This window comes from Podarcis filfolensis (assembly GCF_964270895.1).
Source record: "Podarcis filfolensis genome assembly, chromosome: 8".
Classification (NCBI taxonomy): Eukaryota; Metazoa; Chordata; class Lepidosauria; order Squamata; family Lacertidae; genus Podarcis; species Podarcis filfolensis.
In genome coordinates this window covers 39,358,754-39,381,176 of record NC_139611.1, presented here as the reverse complement: position 1 = coordinate 39,381,176, position 22,423 = coordinate 39,358,754, and the positions used below count along the sequence as shown (strand labels likewise).

The following is a 22,423-nucleotide window of genomic DNA, read 5'->3' as shown; positions in this document are numbered from 1 at the left end:
CAGTAACCGAGCCTTTTGGTTTCCAGGAAGTGGGAGGAAAACATGTTGTGATGAATCAACTTCCAGGAAATAAGGAGAGAGTTTTGCTGAAGCCACGATGACTTGGACTAACTTCACTTCTTTGTGAAGATTTGCTTTCCCCAGCAACATACTTTGGAATAACCCTCTTATCTGGTTGCAGACAGTAGGTGTCACCATACACATGAAAAGAACCGAGCCTGACAATGGATTAAGTAATGATGATTAAAGAGTCAAGACTGCACATGGACGAGCTTTCTCAGATCCTTATGAAGATACTCCTGTGCCTCTGAATATAAAGGTGGCCCTATTATTAGATATCCTGTTACTCAACAGATGGTGAGGCATTTCATTAGTGTTACAGATGTCAACTCCTGCACTAAGCACATAGAAAGCAGCCTTATACTGAGGCAGACCATTGGTTTGTTGAGCTCAGTTTTGTCTACACTGACTGGCAGTGGATGTCTAGAGCTTCAGGCAGGAGACATTCCCAGTCCAGCCTAGAGATGCTGGGGATTGAACCTGGAACCTTCTGCATGGAAAGCCTGTGTTCTACCACTGAACTACTGTCCTTCCCTTGGCATTGTCAAGTTTATTTTCTCCTATATGCCTTCAGAAGGCATATTATATAAATTCACATAGTAAGAGATCCATCAGTGACTATTAGTCAAGATGGTCATACAAAAACTCCAGAGTCAGAGGCTCCAGAGCACCAGTTGCTGGAGAGCAACAACCTTCATGCCACCTGGTTATGGATGGGTTGGCAACTGTTGGAAGTGGGATGCTGGGTGGACTTTGATCAGATCCAGCCATGTAAGGGCATTAATAGGTATGTAGAGGACCCGGAGCATGGGCCCAGGCCACAAATTTGCATAAATGTAAAGAGATCTTATTGGAAAATTTAAGATGGCTGATGTCTCACCACTACTGCAGCTTGCAGCAGGCTGAGCCCAGCTTGTAAAGTTCTGCTATTGGGCTGCTTTCCATAGGCATTTGGTTGGCCACTGTGAGAACAGGATGCTGGTCTAGATGGTTCTTTGGCCTGATCCAGAAGCCAGACTTTTCCTTTGGCAGGGACTTTCTCATTCCAACTACGGGTTGCAGAGCAATACCTGGGATCCTGACATGCTGGAAGGGGCCCATAGGATATATAGTGCCTAGTGGTTGGGCCAGCTCTGATTCTAACAGACTCGAGCTTTGGCCCAGGAACCCAAAAAGTAATGAATCTCACATCTGTGTAACACAGTGTGTTATGTGGGTGGTTGGGGAGGCCATGCAGCAGACTCCTGATACAGGTTATGGCATCTCCAGGGATCAAGTAGTTGGTGATGGAAAAGCTCTTTGCTTCAGACCTTGAAGGGCTGCAGGCACAGGTGTTTTAAGTAGCACCTCAGGCCCTGGGTCTTTTGGGGGTGTCTGTGTGCCTCACACAGTTTGATAAAAACTGTGTCTTATCAGGCAGGTTTGCCTACCCATCCCTGGGTGCCAGTGTGGTGTAGTGGTTAAGAGCGGTAGTCTCGTAATCTGGGGAACCGGGTTCGCATCTCCGCTCCTCCACATGCAGCTGCTGGGTGACCTTGGGCCAGTCACACTTCTTTGAAGTCTCTCAGCCCCACTCACCTCACAGAGTGTTTGTTGTGGGGGAGAAAGGAAAAGGAGAATGTTAGCCACTTTGAGACTCCTTAGGGTAGTGATAAAGCGGGATATCAAGTCCAAACTCTTCTTCTTCTTCCATCAGATGCTCGGGATTTCCCAGACTCCAGCTTCCAAAGAAAACTTGGCCTTCCTATGGAAATTCCCCCTCTCCACCTCCTAAAGGCTCAGCCAAAACCTCCCCTTGCCTCTCTTGGCAAGTTAGTCCTTCATCAAGGCTCAGCAGCTGCTAGAATCTAACTAGATTATGCATCGAATCATTCCAACCGCTTTCTAAAAAATACTATCATTTTAAATTAATGAGAAGGCTGCAGAAACAAAGGTGAGCGCGGAGGCGGGGGCTAGGGATGCCACTATCAAAATCTTTAAAAGCAAACAGCAAACGAACAATCAAACAAACAAACAAACACGGGACTAGGAAAACTAAAGAGTGCGCACAGGCGGTCAGGAAATCCAGCCTGCCCCCAAACTTTCGACACGTGGGCGCAGGGGGATTTTTAGAGGAGTCAGAATTAAGAGGCGCGCGGGCGGAGCAAAGAAAGTGAAAGGACAGGGGGACAATGGAACGTTGACTTGGGAGTCGAATGTTGACGCGGGGATGGAACTTTGGACTGGTACTCTCGAACGGACTCCCGAGAGAGAGAGCGAGCGAGACTGCCGATTTCTCGGAAAAGAATGTAGTGAGAAGAAGGAACGCTGTACTGGCCTCTCCTGATTGGCCAGCCCGCCTCCTTCTTTCTTCCCATTGGTTCAGAGACACCCCCCTCCGGAGGGAGGAAACTGCATATCCTCCAGGCTCTAATAGAAATAGATATACATATATATTGGCAGGGCGAGCTTCTGTTTCATCTTCCATGACCTGGTATCTAGCGTAGATTAAGATCAGCAACCGGCACAGATGTGGAGGTTAGTGCTCTGTGTGTCCAGGCGTACAGTACTTTCCTTTTGCTGGAGTTGCCGGCTAACTTTTTTTTCTTGCAAAGCGAAAATAGCAATTTAGCCTGGGGGCTTCCAGACTACTAATAAGGGGCACAAAATTTTGCTTAGCTATTAGACCTTGCCAGACCTGAAGATTTTTGTTCTTAAACTGTGGATCCGTTTGCCGCCCTGAGCTTTTTCGGGAGGAAGGGCGGGATATAAATGAAATAATCATAATAAATATTTGCCTCCTTGTGAAACGGGTTTATTTTTGCATGCTTCCCTAATTTTTTCATATTTCTTATTCTTACCAACTTAGAATTGAATTATCCTTATTATCCTTATTGCTATTAATAACATTAATAATCTAGCTCTGAATAATATGTATTCTTTAATTCAACGCACGTTTATTTGGTAGCAAGTCAAAGAACAGCCTATTGGAATGTGAGTACATATTTCTACATGTGCCTTTTGATCTTCAATAAATCTATGTATGAGAACTTTGTGGAGTTTTGTTGACTGCTATCTAGATTGAGAGAAAAGTCTCAGGACAGAATAAAGTCAGTTGGCTGAAGCCACTCTCCGGGCAGTAAATGTCATTGGACTTACTCCTGAGTAAACTTACTTAGCATTGTGTTGTTGCTTCTGAGAAAGGATGCATAGGATTGTAAGTCTCTCACCTCTCTGTGTTGTGTGTTTATATTGTACCATTGTGTTTTGAGTGAGTGGAATTTAATAGAAATTGTGTCATGGGTTTTAAAAAACCACCATGTTCTGTACTGGAAATTCAGAACAGATTCACACCTTGCTAACCCTATGCAAAACACATCACAAATAACTTGATTCCTATCAATATTAGGAAGTCGCCTTTGCTGTACTTTTTCTGATGCCTGCTAAAAAACCTTGTATGTAAGCCTACTCAGACATGTAATTTTATCATGTATGTTTTTAAAACTGTTGGTTTTATCAACATTTTGATTATTATGTCTATTTATTTTTTTAAGGTCCATTGATTTTATCAGTATATTCTTATGAATATTTTATATTATTTTATGTAAAGTACTTAGAGGTTTCCCAGATGAAGCAGTATATAAATCTTGTTAAATAAAACAAGTAAATAAACTTGGGACACCCCTTTTCTGTATTAAGCCGATTCTTGAACCCACTGTATGGGCTTCTGATTCCCATGCAAGTGTGCAAAGGAGTGCACAAGTAGCCTTGGACTGTATAAAATGGGGGAAAATAGACAAATAAGAATTCTAAAAAGTGTAACATGCTTCATCTACTAAAACATGCCTATATAAAAGATTGTCCAGTAACATGTACAATGAGTAATACAATGATTATAGTAGTTCTTCTTAGCTGGTTTAAAAGCAAAATGATCATACAGAGTAATTCCTCTTCATTTGACTTAGTATATCTACTACTTCTTTTCTGGAAGAAACATTCAAAATTTCAGATTCTAAAATGAATTTTCAGTATGGTATCTTGGTTTACATTTAAGTGTGGCTATGTGAAGCAGGCAGTAATTGCAGAAGATAAGCCCTTCAAGTTCAGACAAGTGGTGTAGGTACTAGTATGCATGCAGAAGGTTCCATCTTCAACCCCTTCCATCTCCAGGTAGGGCTAGGAAAGATTCCCTGCTTGAAACCCTAGAGTCTGTAGAGCTGTGGCCGGTTAGTGTAGACAGTAGTGAGCTAGAAGGCTAGAAAATTAATAATAATTAGAATAATACATTCATGATTTATTAGTCGCTTGTTACCTAAAAGGTTTCCGAGTGGCTTGCATTAAAAAAATGCAAAGAATGACTTGAAATGGAATCCTTGTTTACAGACACTAGCCTTCGGCCTTCGTGTTTCTCATCTGTTGCAAATAACTCAAGATTACAGCTGCAAACCTGTGTATTTACAGGAAGAGTAGCTCAACTGGTGGAGTGTAAGACTTACGTAATATCAGGGCCATTGGCAAAAGATCCTGCATTGCAGAGGGGTGGACTAGATGATCCTTGCGGTCCCTTCTAACTCTGCAATGCTATGCATACTTACTTGGGAGTAAATCTCATTAAACTGAGTAGGTAAGCATAGGATTACATTGCACAATTAAGTGAGTTCCCTTCTGACAAGACAGTCATCTGGGGGCGTCTCCGTGACACAGCTTTGCTAATTGGAACTTGCATTGCTTGACTTTTTCACCTCTCTTTTTAGTGCTCAGATTCTACTGGTCTGCCCTTCTATGTATCTAGCTCTGTATGCGGCCTGTTTCCAATTATAATAAATTAGCTGGAGATTTGGTCTCAAATCATTTTTGTGTAAATTATTTATCAAGGGAAAGGTTTAATTTCTTCTAGATTACAAAACAACTGCACACTACTTGGAACAGTTCCTAAGGTCTAGCCATCCCAAATGCTAGAGCAGGGACAGCCAATGAGCTGCCTTCCAGTTACTGAGGACTACAACTCCCATCAGCCCCAAACAGCATGGGCAGTGGTTAGGGATTATGGGAGTTGGAGTCCACAATATAGTTTGCCCCCTGGGCTAGAGCACGTCCACTAGGATGGTGATGGGGTTTGGACCGCAAACCCTGTGAGGGATGGTTGAAAGAGTTGGCCATGTTACCTGGAGGAGGTAAGCTAAGGGGAGAGCTGACAGTTGACTACAGAAGATGGAACAAACCTGTTCTAGATCCCATGGGTGGAAATGGTAGGCAAGCAGGTTCAGCTAGAAGAAATTTTCTAACAGTAAGATCTTTTCAATAGTGGAAAATGCTGCCTCTTTTGCTGCAGGTATTTAAGCAGAGGCTGGATGGGCATCTTTCAGGAATGCTGTAGATTATTACACTGAGCTGTGGATTGGACTTGATGACCTTCAGGGGCCTTCTACCTCTAAAATCCCCTGATTTTATGATTTCCTTGGATGAAGAGTCTTATCAAATTCCAGCTGTCTTTTTTTGTTCCTGGTTCTCTCTGTTTGTGTGTACTGTACTGTATGTTTCCCACCATGGGGCATCAGGTGGCTTCTTTGGGTGGACGAGCAATTTAGGTCAGGAACTTGACATGAGGAAAGAATTGAATGTCTTCATGCAGCATAGTGGCCTCGATTTTGCACCCCTCCCACTTTTAAGCTATTTTTGAAAGCATAGGAGATCTTCTGAAGGTTTAGCTCCTTTGGTCCTTAAAGGGCAACATCATGTCTCTGACTTTTGGCCCAAAGCAGTTTATTACATTTATTATTCTGTCTCCTTTAATGTCCTGCATGTTGAGTTTACGGACTGACTAGTGTTGGAAACATATTGCCGGATTAAAGGGGACATTCTTCTGATCCAGGTTGGCCCATCAAATGTTAGTTGAAGAATAGCCGATGTGGTGCCTCCAGATGTTGTTGGACTCCAACTCCCATCATTTCTGACCATTGGCTGTAATGGCTGGAGCTGATGGGAGTTGGAGTCTAACAATATCAGGAGAGTGCCATGTTGACTAGCCTTGCCTTAGTCCATTTTGCTGCAAATTAACACTGTTTCCTCCTTGGGAATCTGTGTGCCAAGGGGTGGGGAAATAGCTTAGTGGCAGAGCATCTTCTTTGCATGCAGAAGGTCTCAGGTTCAGTCCCCAGCATCTCCAGGTAGGATTGGGAATGGGGAAGACTCCTGTTGCTGCTGCCAGTCAGTGTTGAACAAGCAATACTGAGCTACACAGCATAAGGCAGCTTCCCTTGCTCCTATCCACGTACCACAAGTAAGGATGGGTGTAGATATCAGTTGTTTGATATCTGTAGATGAACATTGTTCTAATGAAGACCTATTCAGAGCTTGAATTTGGTGCCTTCTGATAAACTAGTGGGGATTTAGATCTCATGTTTACTAAGTATGGCCAAACTCAACTTGGGCTGAACAAGATTTTTTTTTTGGGGGGGGGAGTGTAATGTCTTTGTCTTAAATTTTACAATTGTTTGCTTCACACTGTTTTCCTGTTTAAAATATTGTCACTCTGCTCAGAGTCTCTAGGAAGGGCAGAATCAACATTTAAATGAGCAAATCCAGCATTATTTTAATTACTTGTGCTTTACATTAAGCTAGCATTGTGTTACAGCCCCCAGACTCTCCCTTTCATTCTCCGGTTTGCAACCTGATTACTTCCTCAGTCTCTTACCTTCTTTGTTCTCAGACTTGCGACTGCACCACTGTTTTAGGACATGATCCTATGCACTCTTATCTGAAGAAAAGCTCTACTGAAATCATTCAGGCTTACTTCTGAGTAAACGTTCATAGGATGGGATGGGGTGTGTGTGCTGAACCATGTTGGTGCCTGGCCATGTTGGATTTCCATAGGTGGCAGATGCAGCCGATGGTTAGATTGACTAATTGACTGGAGAGGTTCCTAATAAAAGCTATTCAAATGCTTCCATTCAGGATGTGCGATCGAAACGGTGGAAGACGGCTCAGGCAATGGCTGATTGAACAAATTGATAGTGGGATGTATTCTGGCCTGATCTGGGAGAATGATGAGAAAACCATGTTCCGTATCCCATGGAAACACGCAGGGAAGCAGGATTACAACCAGGAGGTGGATGCATCCATATTCAAGGTCTGAAGAATATGCCTTACATCAATGTTGCAAATGTCAAATCTGTTTATTTTCCTGAGTTCCTTAGTAGTTGATACTTTCTATACCTTTATAAAAGCGAACAACAACTTTTCAAGTCACAACTCTTGAGGTTTCTGTAAGTCTTCTGGAGTCCGCATGGGCTTGTCCTCTATATGAAGAACATAAGAAGATCTCAGTTGGATCAGACCATAGGCCCATTCAGTCTAGCATCCTGTTCTCACAGGGCAAACCGTTTGCCTCTGGGAAGCCCGCAAGTACAACAGCGCTTTCCCCACTTGTGATTCCCAGCAACTGTTACTCAGAAACGTGGTGCTTCTGACAGGAACTCATAGGATTGTAGAGTTGGAAGGAATCCTGAGGGTATGATAGCCATTTTCAAATATCTAAAGGGCTTTCACATGGAAGATGGAGCAATCTAGTTTTCTCCTGCTCCAGAGGGTAGGACTCAAACCAATGGCCTCGAGTTATAAGACAGGAGATTCCCACTAAACTGCAGGGAGAACTTTCTGATGGTAAGATATATTTGACAGTGGAAAGGACTTTCTCAGAAGGTGGTGGTGGGCTCTACTTCATTGGAGGCTTTTAAGCAGAGGTTAGATGGCCACCTGTCATAGATGCATTAGTTGAGATTCCTGCATTGCAGGGTTTGGACTAGATAGCCATCATGGCCAGTAGCCATGGATAACTTTATCCTTCGTCAGTTGGTCAAATCCTCCTTTAAAGCCATCCAAGGTGGTGGTCATCACTACCTTTAGTGGGAGCAAATTGTGTCATATGTGAAGAAGTCCTTCCTGTTGTCTTCCTGTATTCAGCTTCATGGATGACTCTGGGTTCTAATGTTATGAGAGAGGGAAACACTTTCTCCAAAGCATGCATAATTCTATGTACTTATATCATGTCCCACCCTTATTATGAACTAAAAACTAACATTTTGAAGTTGTCCAAGCCTCTTGGTCACTTTGGTTGCCCTTCCGTGGCTTATTCCCAGTAGTTTCTGTAGTCTCTCTTAAAAACCACCTGATAAAAACGGCTTCTTACTACACTTTACTGAAGCTTCGTTTATTTCAGATAATTATTTTTACGCTTCCCTTCAAACTATAGCTTTCCCAAGGCAGTTTACATTACTATGAATATACTCTGTTTTATTTAAAACAAATATTAAAATGTACAGTTTGAATCACAATGAAATAGCCAGTTTAAAAAATGCTCAAAATAATAAAATTCAGTAAGAACAAACTTTCTTGAACCAAAGGAGCCAGTCATATACATCTCAGAAGGGAACTCCACTGAGAAGGCCCTATCTGTAGTGCCTGCCAGCCTAACTGATCTTAAAATGCAGAAACATGAGTAAGGCCTCCAAAGCTCATCTCATGCAGCTGGAGTAGCTTTTACATAGAGAATGTGTGAAAGAATAAGTTTGAAAAAGGAACGTATTTTTTGTGTATTTATGTGCTGCATGGTACTCAATCTGTTAGCTGTGCAAATCATCCTGTAGCGACACCTAGTGAGAGAAAAAAGCAATACAATACAGTACAGCTTTGCATACAATAGAAGGAAAAATACCCATACAATTCATATAGGATACCCATTTGAACTTTTAAAATAGTGAGACTGTGATGTAGATTTTGACTGATGAGGGGAAGCATAGAGAAGACATGAACTGGAACGGGAATCACATTTAATAAGACTGGAATGCCCATTGAAGCTCTTGAATGGCAGGGATGGTCTTGCTTAGAGATTGTTCTCAGTGAAAGTCCACTGATTTTTCCCCCCTCCATTTGGAACCTCAGAAAGCAGTGGTACCTCTTTGTGAGAAACTTTCCTGCTTATCCTCTAGGCTTGGGCAGTCTTCAAAGGGAAATTCAAGGAAGGTGATAAAGCTGAACCAGCCACATGGAAGACAAGGTTACGCTGTGCCTTGAATAAGAGCCCCGACTTTGAGGAAGTGACGGACAGGTCACAACTGGACATCTCAGAGCCATATAAGGTCTACCGCATTGTTCCAGAGGAAGAACAGAAATGTAAGTGTAACGGAACCAAGCAGGATCTCATGGTGTAGCTCACAGTAGATTCTGCTTCAGACCACAGGCAAGAGATGATTTGTTTAAAGACACATACAAAGTTTCTTCATATCTATTGTACAGCAAGCCCCAAATATCTATATGTTTTGAACAAACTGAGGGGCTGTTCTTGAGGAGAAAATGAATTTTGGGAGGAAATACAGTGTGAAAACATTTTTTGTGTTTTAAAACTACATTATATTTATTTTATAAAGAAAACGGAGATGTAAATTTCCTAATAAACCAATTTCTTCTCCTGATTCTATAGTTACTTAATCATCTTCATCGTAGAGATTTGCAGACAGAAATATTATCTACCTGAATTCAAAAGTTGCAAACCACTTTGAAACTGAAGTAAAAGACTGATTGTGAGTTGAATGCACCGCAGGATTGTGTCCGCTGCGGCCCCCTTTGCATGTACGCCATAACCTGCAGTAGAATCTGCATGTGCATGAACTGTTTGCATGCAAGGATGCAGACTGTGTCTATTTACTGGTTCCCAGTTGCATGCAGAGTCTGTTCACATGTAGGCTCTCTTGGAAGTTATGAATGCATGCATGTGGTGCAGCTAGCGTGCATGATCTTGCTCCCCCTTGAACACACATTAACCACCAGTCCTTATGTGTAATGTCCTGCAGTTGCCATGACAGCTGGTCATTCACCAGTCATTCTGTCTAGGTAATATCCAAGAACCATGCATAGGAACATAGGAGAAACTGCCTTATGCTGAGTCCATCTAGCTCAGTGTTGTCTACACTGATTGGCAGAGGCTCTCCAGGGTTTCAGAAATTACATTTCCAGTCCTACTTGGAGATGTCAGAGATTGAACCTGTGACCTTCTGTATGCAAAGCAGGTTCTGTACCCCCAAAGTACAAGGGAGCTTCTCTTTGAGAGAATGGGAGATGGAGCTTGCTGCACATCAGGATTTGATTTACACACAAGTAAAAGAAATTCATCAAGGTGCTTTTTTCCTCTGATGGCGTCCCCCACTCCCTTGACTGATGCAGCTTTCTTTGAAAACCACACCACATTACTATGTGTCTTGCATTCCGCGAAGTCTCCATTCGTATCAAATCCCAGTGTCAAAGGTGCTGTGAGAAAGCTTTTACAGCACCTTTTATTGTCAGCTCAGCCTCAGCACCCACACCCCAGTGCTCGGTTTGCAAAGCCCCAGATGTCAAGGATACAGAGCAACAACTCTCCGCATTTGCCCTTTGCCGGAGTAAAGCAGAGCTGTGCATTTGTGGTTACAGTAACAGAACACAGAACGTCTGTCTTTGAAATGTCCGGTATTACACGAGCCTCGCTCTGTTTTATTTTTATCTGTGGTTTTTGGTGTGTGGTGACTTTTCAAGCATACAGAATTGAGCTGTCAAGAAATCACCCCCCATAAGGCTGCAAGGCTTAATGCTCATGCAAATGGCTTGCAGTTTTTCTGGAAAACTGTCCACTGTTTACTAAGTCCACTCACCTTTTTCAGTGGGCAGTATTGTGGCCAGGCATCGGGGCCCCTGCAGTGATCCGGCATGAGGACGGGGAGTCGATGCCCCCTTGTGCCGATCCGGCCGTGTCACTGGCCCATTGTGGCCCCGCTGGCCAATCAGTGCCGATAGAGGGACGTGGTCGTGGGAAATTAAAACGTGGCACGGCCGCCCCCCTCACCTTTTTACCAGATCTCCCGACCCACCCGCCCTCTTTTCATGCTTTGCTCTGACACGACCTTGTTATGGACAAATGTCGGCCGCCATATTGTTGGGGCTGTATAGGATTTTTTTCAACTTGGCAAGTTGGTTTTCGCCTACCTTGTGGCAATCATCACAACTTTGTGAGGTTAGGCATTGGGTAAGCCTTTGTTTGGATGGAGGAGAGGTTGTAGCCTCTGCCTGCCTCTCCTCATTAAGGGTATCCTGTTAAAGGGATCCGCAGGTGTGGATCCTGTCTGATGCCTGGACGTGGGCTAGGGCCATGCCATGACCCCAGTGGGGACCCCTAGGGTTGCCCCTATTTGACGTAAGTCAGGCATAGGCAAACTTGCCCCTCCAGATGTCTTGGGACTACAACTCTCATCACCCCTAGCTAACAGGACCAGTGGTCAGGGATGATGGGAGTTGTAGTCCCAAAACATCTGGAGGGCTGAGTTTGCCTATGCCTGACGTAAGTCATAGGGCTTTCCCAATTGGTGGTTTACCCTTAGTTGGACTCCCTGCAGATGGGTGGGAGTTGAGATATAGCCTGGTTTCACCCAATGCCTAAGCCAAACTGCTCACATCTGTAACCAATAAAGTTGTGGCTTTTTGGAACCCATAAACCTAAATACTTGTGTCTGTGTGTTTATTAGCCACTAGGGGACTGCGAGTCATGGGGGCCTTGGCATGCAAACAACCTGGATCGCAGGGTATCGTCAAACAGTTTTCAGATTATTTGGGGTGGAAAGTCAGATGGCCCTTACGGAAGTACCTAAAACCCTCTTGCAGAGGGCTAAACTACATGCCAAAGTTGCCACTCTTTTAGAATAGTTTGTAATGGTATTCAAACTGTGTTTCTTCCCAGGCAAAATGGGGATGGGGAATGGGTGCAGCTTGAGTGAAGTAACGGAAATGGAGTGCAGTGCTTCTGCAATAGATGACTTGATGAAAGAGGTAATTAACACCCCCTTTGCACATGCTAATATATCACTTTATTTCTTCAGACTTTCTTTTTTTTGAAGGGTCACATGTACAGTATATGTATTTTTGTATGCATTAGTTGGCATTACAAAAAGTGTGAATTTCAAAGGATGGCGGTGCTGCAGTTAATGTATTGCTTTGGAAAGTCCAGATTTTGTAAGTTCACATTTAAATGTGAAATGAATCGAATTTCTCCTCTATCCTTCTCCTCACATGTTCATTCCATGCACACCTTTGCCCTTGAGTGTCCAGGCTCTATGGCTGAGGAGGGCTTATGTGTAGTGCCATAGCGGGACTGGGATGATGGTGTTAAATTCCCTTCATTCCATCCCCTTTCACTCCACCCAGAACAAAATTTACTGTACCATTTCAAATTTTCATTTCTTTTATTTCTTTAGAAAGCTTCATATATTGTTTAATTAAAAACAAACCAACCTGTAAGCTGTTTACATAAATAAGTTAATAAAATATTCATTTTTTTAAAAATAGCAAATAAATACATTAAAAACATGGTGGATGAAGTAATAAGAATATAGGCAAAAGGAACAGTTTTCAAAACAAATACACATAATACAATAAAATGTCTTTGTAGGCTTGCCTAAACAAAAAAGCCTTAGCAGGCAAAGAAAGTAGGACAATAAAGGGCCTTTCCTAATATCAATAGGCTGGGAGTTCCTAGGAATAGCTGCTGCCACATTACAATATTGATTTCTTGCCAGTGCAGATCAAACATTATGTGGCACTTATAAAAGTGCAAGCTCTGCAGATTGAAATGTGCACATATTGGGTAGCTATAGCATCCTATTAAGCATGAAATGGGAACTATGGTTAATGGATTCCAAACAAGGCCAGAATTTGGAAGCCACCTTTAAAACACAGTTTGGCCCTTCTTCTTCTTTGCTTATGTAGTGATGCAGAAGTAAGGAAGGGCTTTAACTCAGCGGCAGAGCATCTGCATCGCACATAGAGAAGCTTTCAGGTTCAGTTCCCAGGACCCCCAGATAGGGCTGGAAACTCTGGGGAGTCACTGCCAGTCAGTGTAGGCAATGTTGAGCTAGGTGGACAGATGCTCTGATTCAGTATAAGGCTGCTTCCTATGTTCTCACAGTAAAGAACTGCCAGAAAAGCAGTTCTTCAGCTGTAATGGGGAAATTGGGCCATGGAGATAATCCACTTATTGCACAGGGAAACATGCAGCCTTTGTGGGATAAGAAATCCTTCCCCCATCTGGCATTTGGATTGTGTGCAAACCACAGTTTCACAACTGTCAAGCTGCAATTTGATTTGTGTGTGTGTGTGTCTACCTTAGGGGTGGTTTAAAAATTACTGAAACAATGTTAAGTGCTTTGAAACACACAGTGCTTTGGGGGGACAGTAGTCAGTGGTCTGGGGGTACCATCCCCTTTTTTTTTACTGCTGGTTCTGCTGCCATTTTGTGCTGGCATCCATGAATCTTGTTATCAAGATGTGAGTACTTGATAAGAAGCAACAGCACTGGACACACTGACCTCTTCTCTTCATATGTGTAGCCAAGCCGGGGGGGGGGGGCGGGCAGGGAGGCAGTTGCTCCCCTAAATCAAGTAAATAAATGAAACTAACAGCTTGGTTCTGCACCTCTAACATAAAGTCTGTCTCCCCAACATAAATCCTGGCTACGTCCATGCTCTTCTCTCTCTCTCTCTCTCTCTCTCTCTCTCTCTCTCTCTCTCTCACACACACACACACACACACACACACACACTTTTCCTCTCTCTGTCCCCCCCACCTCTCTCTCAAAGTCAAATTCTCTCTGACACACATAGAATTTGTGTGTGTGTATTTGTATCTCCTATGTCTTTATAAGTATTACTCTTTATTTCTGGAGGGGCTTCTTGGGAGACATCTTGTCATACGAAGCAACAGAATAACTCTCAGGAGCATCACTGCTTTCGGGTTACATATACAGTACTTATAATGTTAACATTGCCATCTCAATGGTCGTCTTCTATCTCTCCCCGCCCCCCATAAACTTTCCAGCCCCCCTCTGCAGTGGATGAATACCTTGGCACAATTAAACGAAGCCCTTCACCGCTTCAGGAAACTGGAAGAAATCCACCAATACCTGAGTGGTGGACTCAGCAGTCAAGTCCTGGTAAGGCACTGTTATGTTCTCAGAAAGTCAAGGTGCTCACATCATGGATACAGTAAACACCAGCATGTGTATCTTAAGTTACACGCAGAAGCTAAATATATAAGCCCTTCAGGTGTCCACATGAAATTCATGTCTATATGAAATATGTTCCAATGTAGCCAGGACAGTGAGGTCCTCAGATCATTCACTAATAGGCAGTGGGTATTTACCCTTCCAGGCTGAAAGTATAAATCTCTTAGCAACCATAAGGGCTCACAAGGTCCACTTTTGTCCTGCCATTTGTACTACACAAATACTTTAATAAATATAAATACATAAGCCATCTTGTTTAGGCAGGCACTGGTTTTAGTGGGCAAATAAGTATTTATCCAATGCCTCTGTTTTAGCTGCTGTTTCTGTTTTGCTTATAATGTAATTTAGAAAATAATAATGTATTTTTTGGTTGGCTTGTACAGATGTTAGCTGCCCTAAGTGGTGTGCAGACACCAGAAGGGCAGGATGTCACTTGTTATAGAAGTAAATAAAATAAACACATGTACCTTTTCTTTTCTTTTTTTAAACCCACAGCTTTGCCACTGATGAGTGGGCTCACTGGCTATGAAGCAGTTCATTCAGGTATGGCGACTCTTCAGCTTCCTCCCTCAGCTAACATCTGGTACAGTTAGCCTTCGTTTCATTTCGTTTTCAACCCAAGTCTATTTTTTTTTGGGGGGGGGAGTTAAAGATACCAAGAACTCCTGCTTCCCCACCCCCAGTAAAAGCAGCCCATGGTGACAGGCCTGTCAGAGCCACTATAACTTTGTAGTTGAAATTAGGTGCTTGAGTTTGCTGTTTTCATTCTCCCTCCAGACCCCTTTTCGTTTCACATTGTGTCTTTTAAACCGGGGGACAGGCACTGTGTTACCACAGATATTTCTGAGCCACTTTAGGAGCTATTTTCTTTTGCCGAAGAGTAGTATTAACAATGTTTTATATAAATAAGTAAATAAATTGACCACATACAACCCCTTGATGGGTAATTGCCACATATCTCTTCACAGGCTATTCCCAGATGGTGATCAACTTCTACTATGGCGGGAAGCTGGTGGGAAACACGACAACCTCTCGCCCCGAAGGTTGCCGGATCTCCCTTGGAGAGCTGCCTTATGCCTTGGAAAGCTTTGATCACGTGCGGTTCCCATCAGCGGACATGATCCCAAACGAACGGCAGAGACAGATCACCAAGAAGCTCTTTGGGCACCTGGAGAGGGGTGTCCTTCTGCAGTCCAACAGGCAGGGCATTTTCATCAAGAGGCTGAGCCAGGGCCGGGTCTTCTGGAGCGGGAACACCATGATCTACAAGGACCGCCCTAACAAGCTTGACCGAGACGAGGTGGTCAAGATATTTGACACCAATCACTTTCTCAGAGGTACGGATGGGGGATGAATCCGATTCATTTTGTGTGTAAAGACGAACCTACCTAATTTGCAGTTTCTGAACCAAAACACAAACTGAAACGCAGCCACTCTTCAAAATTCACACCTCTCCGAATTTTTGCAGTTCGGTTCTCCAGCCAACTCATATGTACCGAAACGATTATTCTGGGTCAAAATGGGCATAGAAATGCATATGTTTGTAAAAATATAACCTACAAAAACTGCATTGTACTAAGGGAGAATTGCTTTGCAAAAACATATATGTTTAGGAAAATAAATTAATGAATTTCCACGGGGACTTTTTTTTTTTTAAAAATGCAAACTGGTGTGGAAATTTGGGAAGCTGAACCAAAGACTGGAAAAATTAGAAACTGAAAGAAACTGAAATCAACAGATTCACCCACTCCCTCTTCAGAGGTCTGTGGGAGGTTGTGGTGCATTTCTCACTTGCCCCCATGTGCTTGAGAATTTTATGCCCAGGGACATTGTGCACCCTCAAATTTGAAACTAAGATCAATGTGCTTTGTGAAGGTCACCCAATGCCAGTGTGATTCTGCACCCTGCATAAGTTATGTGTAGGTTCAAAATCTGCACGGAAATGCAATTTGTTTTGTCTCTTCTCTCCATGGGGAAGAGGGGAAAAAGATCTCGTCTAAGTCCTGGGTATTCTGTTCTTCACCCCCATCTTTTGAGGTTTCAGCAGGCATTGCCACACACAAACTTAAAATATTTTTTTGCACTCTTAAGGGCTAGAAACTTGTTTCATTTTTAAACAATAATAATGAAAAGCTGAGATTCCTAGAATTCTCCTCCCCATGCACCTCTCAATATGTTCTGGGAGTTCCCCAACCATGTGGAGCAAATTTAGGGGGCACGTGGGGAGAGAAGAGGGAGGGGAAGTTCCATTGCAGAACTGTTTAGTTGGATGCTGTCCAAGATTATTATTATTTTTTGAAAAAAGTAAGGATAGCCTTCACTGAATTGTATTCTTGAGTGTCATAGAAGCATTATGCACACATAATATTCCCTTGTTCAGCATTCCAAGTACCTCTGTCTCCATTTTGTTACAGACCCACCTGCAGTTGGGCTCCCAGACACAGAGACAAATGACTTCTGCCTCTAATTAAAACATTTGCCATTTTCTTCTTCTAGAATTTCACCAGTATTACAACAATCAAGGCCGCTTCCCAAACAGCAAAGTTATTCTATGTTTCGGGGAGGAGTTTCCAGATGCTACCCCTTTACGCTATAAGCTGATCCTAGTTGAGGCAAGTATTATAGTCTGTCTTGGTGTCAGTTGTTTATATTATCTCTGTGCCCCCGAGTTCTTCTCTGACTTGAGTTCTCTCATTTATAGTGCAAGACGATCTTGTGACTTCCCAGTGTTAAATTCAGGGAAGTTCCTCCTTTCCCACCCACAATGTAGCATCAACAATCAAGTGCAGCACTTTCTTTTCTGTTTGTTTTTAAAGCAGGCAACCAAGATACTAGTCCTCATGTTTTGGGGAAATTGTTTGCTTTATGCTCAGGCTTGCCTGATTTTGGTGTCAGTAAGGCATTCTGTTCCCCTAAGTTTGGCAAGTGAACCTGAGGTGGCCTTCCCCTTCCCTTTATGCAGGTAGGCCCCTTCACAGAGAGAGCTGTCTGCTCTCTAGATGGCTTGGTGTGCCAAAACATTTATTCGATACCATTGGCCTGCTAAGCTGCTGTCTACAGGGAACACAGAAGTGTCATGTTCTCTTCCATTAAGGCTTAAAAGTCTACATGAGTTGAGCAAAGCCAGGAAAAGGGGAGAGAGGACTTTTATGGAAGAAGTCTTTCCAGGCATGGTGTGTGCTTCATAGCTCTATGTTCAAGCATCCTTTTTTCTTTGTACTCCAGACCCACCAAAACCTGCTGGGGAAAAAACCACACTCAGACACAAAACTTTTAAGTGCAGCTTGGAAAGGGTGTGGATAAGGATGGATAAGCTCTGTATTCACAAGGAGGTTTCTCTCATCATAATCATCATCATATAGACAAGGCAGATAGATACAACCTCACATTTGACAGCCTCTTTCAAGTATTTCCTCTATCAAGTATTGCAACAAAAAAAGAAAGAGACTACAGTAAGCCTGCAACTTACGCACATTTAACTTGTGCATGGTCAGCTTTTTGTACTTGGCATTTTTTTTAAAACAACAACAACTAAAAAGGGAGTGGGCATCCAGAAAAAAAGACTTTGGCAATCCCACCTGCCATTGCATCCAATGTGTTTTGACTATACATGATTTTGGCTTTAGGTGCAATCCCTGGAACATAACCCCAGCACAAATTGAGGGCTTAGTGTACAGAATTGTTTATCCTGTAAGAAGGAGAATATTTATAAGAAAGAGAGTAGAGTAGGACTAGCACTGAATATTAACCCAGAGTAGTATTCCACTGGTTGCCGGTTTTTTCCCCTGGCCAAATTCAGGATGCTCTCGTTAGTGTTCAGAGCCCTAAATGACTCCAGCCCCAAATACCTGAAAGACCGCCTCCTTCCCTTCAGACCACCTTGAGCACCAAGATCAGCAGAGGGGTTCCTCTTGGTAGTTCTCTGCCCTCAGAGGCTTGGGTGTGGTGGCAGCAGTCCAGGAGGACCCATTCTCTGTGGCATCCTGTAAGTTGTGGAACTCCCCACAGACGTACACCTCACACCTTCCTTATACACTTTCTGGCGATTGCTGAAGGCACACTTCTTTGCACGGGCTTTTGACACTTGAGGTGTATATTTTTAGGACCTGCCTTATTTATGTAATTGCGAGTTGTTTTAAACTGCTTTTAATATTTTGTTGTCATGTTGTGTTTTAATGTTGTAAGCCGCCTTGGGGCCTTATGGTGAAGGGCAGGATAGCAATAGCAATAGTAACAACAACAACAACAACAATAGTATCCACAATTGAGTAGGACCATTTTGCTGCACATTCAATCCTTCAAAGGCACCACTGCTCAAAATAAGGATTTCTGATCTTCTCCCAACTTTAGATTGAGCAGCTGCATATTCGTCAGTTGGTGGAGGAAGCTGGGAAGAGCGACAGCAACTCTTTGATCCACCCAATAGGCGAGGAGCTGCATTATGACCAGATATATAGGAATTTCCAGGATTCTTGTGGACCACACCAAAGACCCATTTTCCGAGAAAACCAGCAAATCACTGTTTGAGAGAATCCTGGGCAAAACATTTGTTTTTTAAGGATTCAATTTAGATCTATTTTTGTATCACCATCATCCATTTAATTTTTCCTTTTGGGAACATTGTTCTGGGTTTATACATGTAGATTTGTGTGTGTGTGTGTGTGTGTGTGTGTGTGTGTGTGTGTGTGTGTGAGAGAGAGAGAGAGAGAGAGAGAGAGAGAGAGAGTTTGTGACATCTTGTTTCCCCATATGGAATTTGACATAAAAAAGGAAACAATTAAACATTCCTTTGGGCTTCTCAGCACTGTAACATACATCCAAAGTAGCTTTAAAACCAGTACTGGGATATTGCTGGATGGCTTGGTTTTTGAAAGGAAAAAAGTGAGGTTGTGATTCAGCAGCTTTGATCCCAAAAAGACACATACCATGTTGATTCATTGGCCTCAGAACAGAGAGGGACATCTGTAGGGCTGTTATGCTGACTGGGTAATGTGTTTCCTGAAGAGGAGGGGTGATGCAAGCTCCAACCACTGTATCTCCCCCCCCTTTTGGTATAAATGTCTGCATTTAGGGGAATATGGAAGTGTCCCCAAGAAACATATCTCCTTGTGTTGTTTAGTACTGGGTATCTAGATGGAGCTGCTGTGTGTGTGTTCAGTGTACCTGGAATGTAAACAATATAGATAAATAGATGATAGAAATAGATATAGATAGATAGTTATAGATAGATGATAGATGATAGATGATAGATGATAGATAGATGATAAATAGATAGATAGATAGATAGATAGATAGATAGATGATAGATAGATATAGATAGATAATTCATACACACACACGCACACCCTGCAAGCCCCAGTGAATGAGAGACGCTTCAGCTGCAGAGATGGGCTTATATGAGCTTTGCAGAAAGGGACTCAAAGGGGTTGATTACATGTGCATGTCAAGTCATCTGATTTCTGTGCACTCAATCACTGGCAGCTAAGCATGTGAGCAGAGTCCACCGAAAAGTCTAGGGGTGATGTGAAAATGTTATTGGTGGTGATCTCCAATAGCTTATTCCCATGCACTGGCGGAGGAAGGGGGGTGTGGTGGGTGCGGTCCACCCCAGGTGTCATCCCTGAGGGGTGTGTGACATCACTGCCCCGCCCCCGGGACGCTCGCCACTCACTGTGGGCGCCACCACCCTGGGATGCTCACCCCAACCCTGTGGGCGGCCCTGCCCCTGGGTACACAGCGTGTGCACCACTCTGGGTGCTGGAGCAGCTAGCTCCACCTCTGTTCCCATGTGCAAGTAATTCTTTGATGTTGCAGTCATCAAGGTCTGCTCCCCTGCTCCCAAGACGCCCATCTTTAGCTGTCTTGTGGCTGCTTTGCTCTCTTTATATTTTCAATATATCCCGGTGAGAATTCTGTGATGACTTTGTTGACCAAGTGGCTTCTTACCTATGCTATTAAGAAACCACACCTAGCTATACATTTTTGCATCTATGTAATATATTCCTGTGAAGTTTTATTTTAGCTCGTATTGCGTAGTTGTTTTTTGTGGTGGAGGGGGAAGGTAGATTATGCTAAGTCATTTAAGAACTAAACAGAATGCTGAACATATGAAACTTGTCTTATATGGAATCAGAGTCAGACCATGGGTCCATCCCAGTTTTGTCTACACTGACTGGCAGCAGATCTCCTGACAGGAGGTCTTCTTCCAGCCCTGCCTGAAGATGATGGGGGATTGAATCTGGAACCTTTTGCATACAAAGCAGATGCTCTAAAACTGAGCTGTGGTTCTTCCTGATTTTGTTTTATTCTTAAAGAGTAACATGTACCTCACCCCCTTAAGCTATATTAACTATGAAGGGTTTCTCAGTAAACAAAATATCCCAAGAGCGAAATGTGAACAGCTGTACTTGGTGAGACCAGTACGGTAAAGGTAAAGGGACCCCTGACCCTTAGGTCCAGTCGTGACCGACTCTGGGGTTGCGGCGCTCATCTCGCTTTATTAGCCGAGGGAGCCGGCGTACAGCTTCCGGGTCATGTGGCCAGCATGAGACCAGTATCCTAGCTCAAAAGGTCAAGTGATAGATGCTTCAGAGCAGAGTTGGGGAAGTTTATTCAGTCTGAGGGCCACATGGGGGTGTCACATGACAGCGGTAGCTGAGGCAGTGAATGTGACTCTGTGCAGTTTCTATGCACCGATTCCTCCAGCCAAGCAAGTAGGAGAGAGGCATTGCTACCATTCTAGGACAAACTCCAGCAAGTCTTAACAGCTAGAAGGCATGGAGAGGAGTGTGTGGCCTAGAGAGAGTCCCAAGGGCAAGACAGAGAGGTCCAGAGGGTCCCTGGGCCTGAGGTTCTCCACCTTTAAGAAGAAGAGCAGCAATATGTTCTTGGCTCTTTTCCATCTGGGCAAAGTTTTGGAGGATGCTGCTGTATATATCTATGTTAATAGGAAAAGCATAGATGAGTGGGTCCATAGGAGGGTGGTGCTGGTGGGGATCCAGTAGGATATGCATCAATGAGGACCAACCGAAGGGTCCCAGAATCAGAAGCTATGTAAATATTTGTTTATAGAGCTACATCAGCCTGGGCTCTTAAGGAGCTATTAGCATACATGCGCTTCAGAGATCCCTTGTGATTGTGAGCACACAGCTCTCCCATCCAGTGGAGGGAGCAGTTTCGTGTGTGCCAAGAGGTGAATGGGTGAGCACTGCAACTCATTTGTGCACATGGCTGTGTGGATTGGGCAATCTCTGTGTTTATGCCATGGTTGCAGCAGGAGGAAGGGGGTAAATCTCTGTGTTACTTCTTGGTACATCAGGGGTGTGACACAATCACTGGGAGGGGGAGAGAAGCAGGAGTTAATTGCTGCTTTTCTAGAGAGTTGCATGTCTTGCTCTGAGCTTAGAGGTGGTAGTTGTGACCTCCCCCCACCCCTGCATTGTAAATGGGGAAGAGGAATGCGCAGTAATCCCAGGGGGAAAACACTTTAGAGTATTGCAAAAACTACAGTGGTTAAAATTCAAAGATCATTGAGGGACAACATTCATGTGTGCTAAAGCATGTGTTCAGTGTATGTACAGGTTAGGAGTGTGTACAAGCTACCATTAATACAGACCCAGCCTGCTTGTGTGTGTGTGTGTGTGTGTGTGTGTGTGAGAGAGAGAGAGAGAGAGAGATAGAGATAGAGAGAGAGAGAGAGAAAGCAGTCATGGAGATGCATTCATTGTTTGAAAAGGGCATTATGCGCATTTTGCTGTCAGCTTAAAACCAAAGTGCTTTGATCCTGTGCTACCACGGGCATGATGGAACACCCACGTGGAGCTCCTACCTTGTGCAAAGTCTTGTCCACTGAGGGCAGAAGTGAGCAGGGAATCTTGCGCTCAAAAGTGTGTGACTTTGCACCCCTGAGAACAGACACAGTGCTTTGGATTAGTCTGAATGTCTCCATCTATAGTAGGCAAAGTATTTATTGTAATTGCTTGTTTTAAAATGTTTTGTGATTGTGTACCAAAGGTACCTGCCAATAAATATCTATCTTTCGTAACCTCTTGTGTCTGCTTTCAAATGGGTAAATAAATTTAGTCCCACCTGATTATGCTTGCATTCGTCTTGTTGGGTGGTAGTGGTGCTTTTCTCTGTGTGTATTTGGGGGGGGAGGGGTTGGCGGGGCTGTAGGGAGGTGGTGGTTGAAATCTGCATTTCATTGCACAGAATATGTGGAGACATGCTAAAGGAATACCATAACTCCCTTTATTTTCTTCCACTGCTATAGAATTTTGGGGACAGGTTTTAAAAATTTGGGTA

At 43.4% G+C, this 22,423-nt stretch overlaps 1 protein-coding gene across 1 annotated transcript; it reads left to right on the top strand.

The window, feature by feature from the left end:
- Positions 1–1,931: 1,931 nt before the first annotated feature.
- On the top strand, positions 1,932–22,163 carry IRF8 (interferon regulatory factor 8). Its single transcript, XM_083626342.1, has 9 exons — positions 1,932–2,577; positions 6,994–7,168; positions 9,027–9,210; positions 11,801–11,889; positions 13,933–14,047; positions 14,615–14,662; positions 15,088–15,456; positions 16,616–16,731; positions 18,470–22,163. The coding sequence occupies exons 1-9, from the start codon at positions 2,570–2,572 to the stop codon at positions 18,644–18,646; spliced, it is 1,281 nt and encodes a 426-aa protein (XP_083482468.1). The 5' UTR covers positions 1,932–2,569; the 3' UTR covers positions 18,647–22,163.
- Positions 22,164–22,423: the final 260 nt, after the last annotated feature.

Excerpts from the sequence above, each read along its gene's own strand:
- IRF8 (XM_083626342.1), top strand. Across the intron at positions 9,211-11,800 it reads TCCAGAGGAAGAACAGAAAT|GCAAAATGGGGATGGGGAAT; the intron begins GTAAGTGTAACG and ends GTTTCTTCCCAG. Across the intron at positions 16,732-18,469 it reads ATAAGCTGATCCTAGTTGAG|ATTGAGCAGCTGCATATTCG; the intron begins GCAAGTATTATA and ends TCCCAACTTTAG.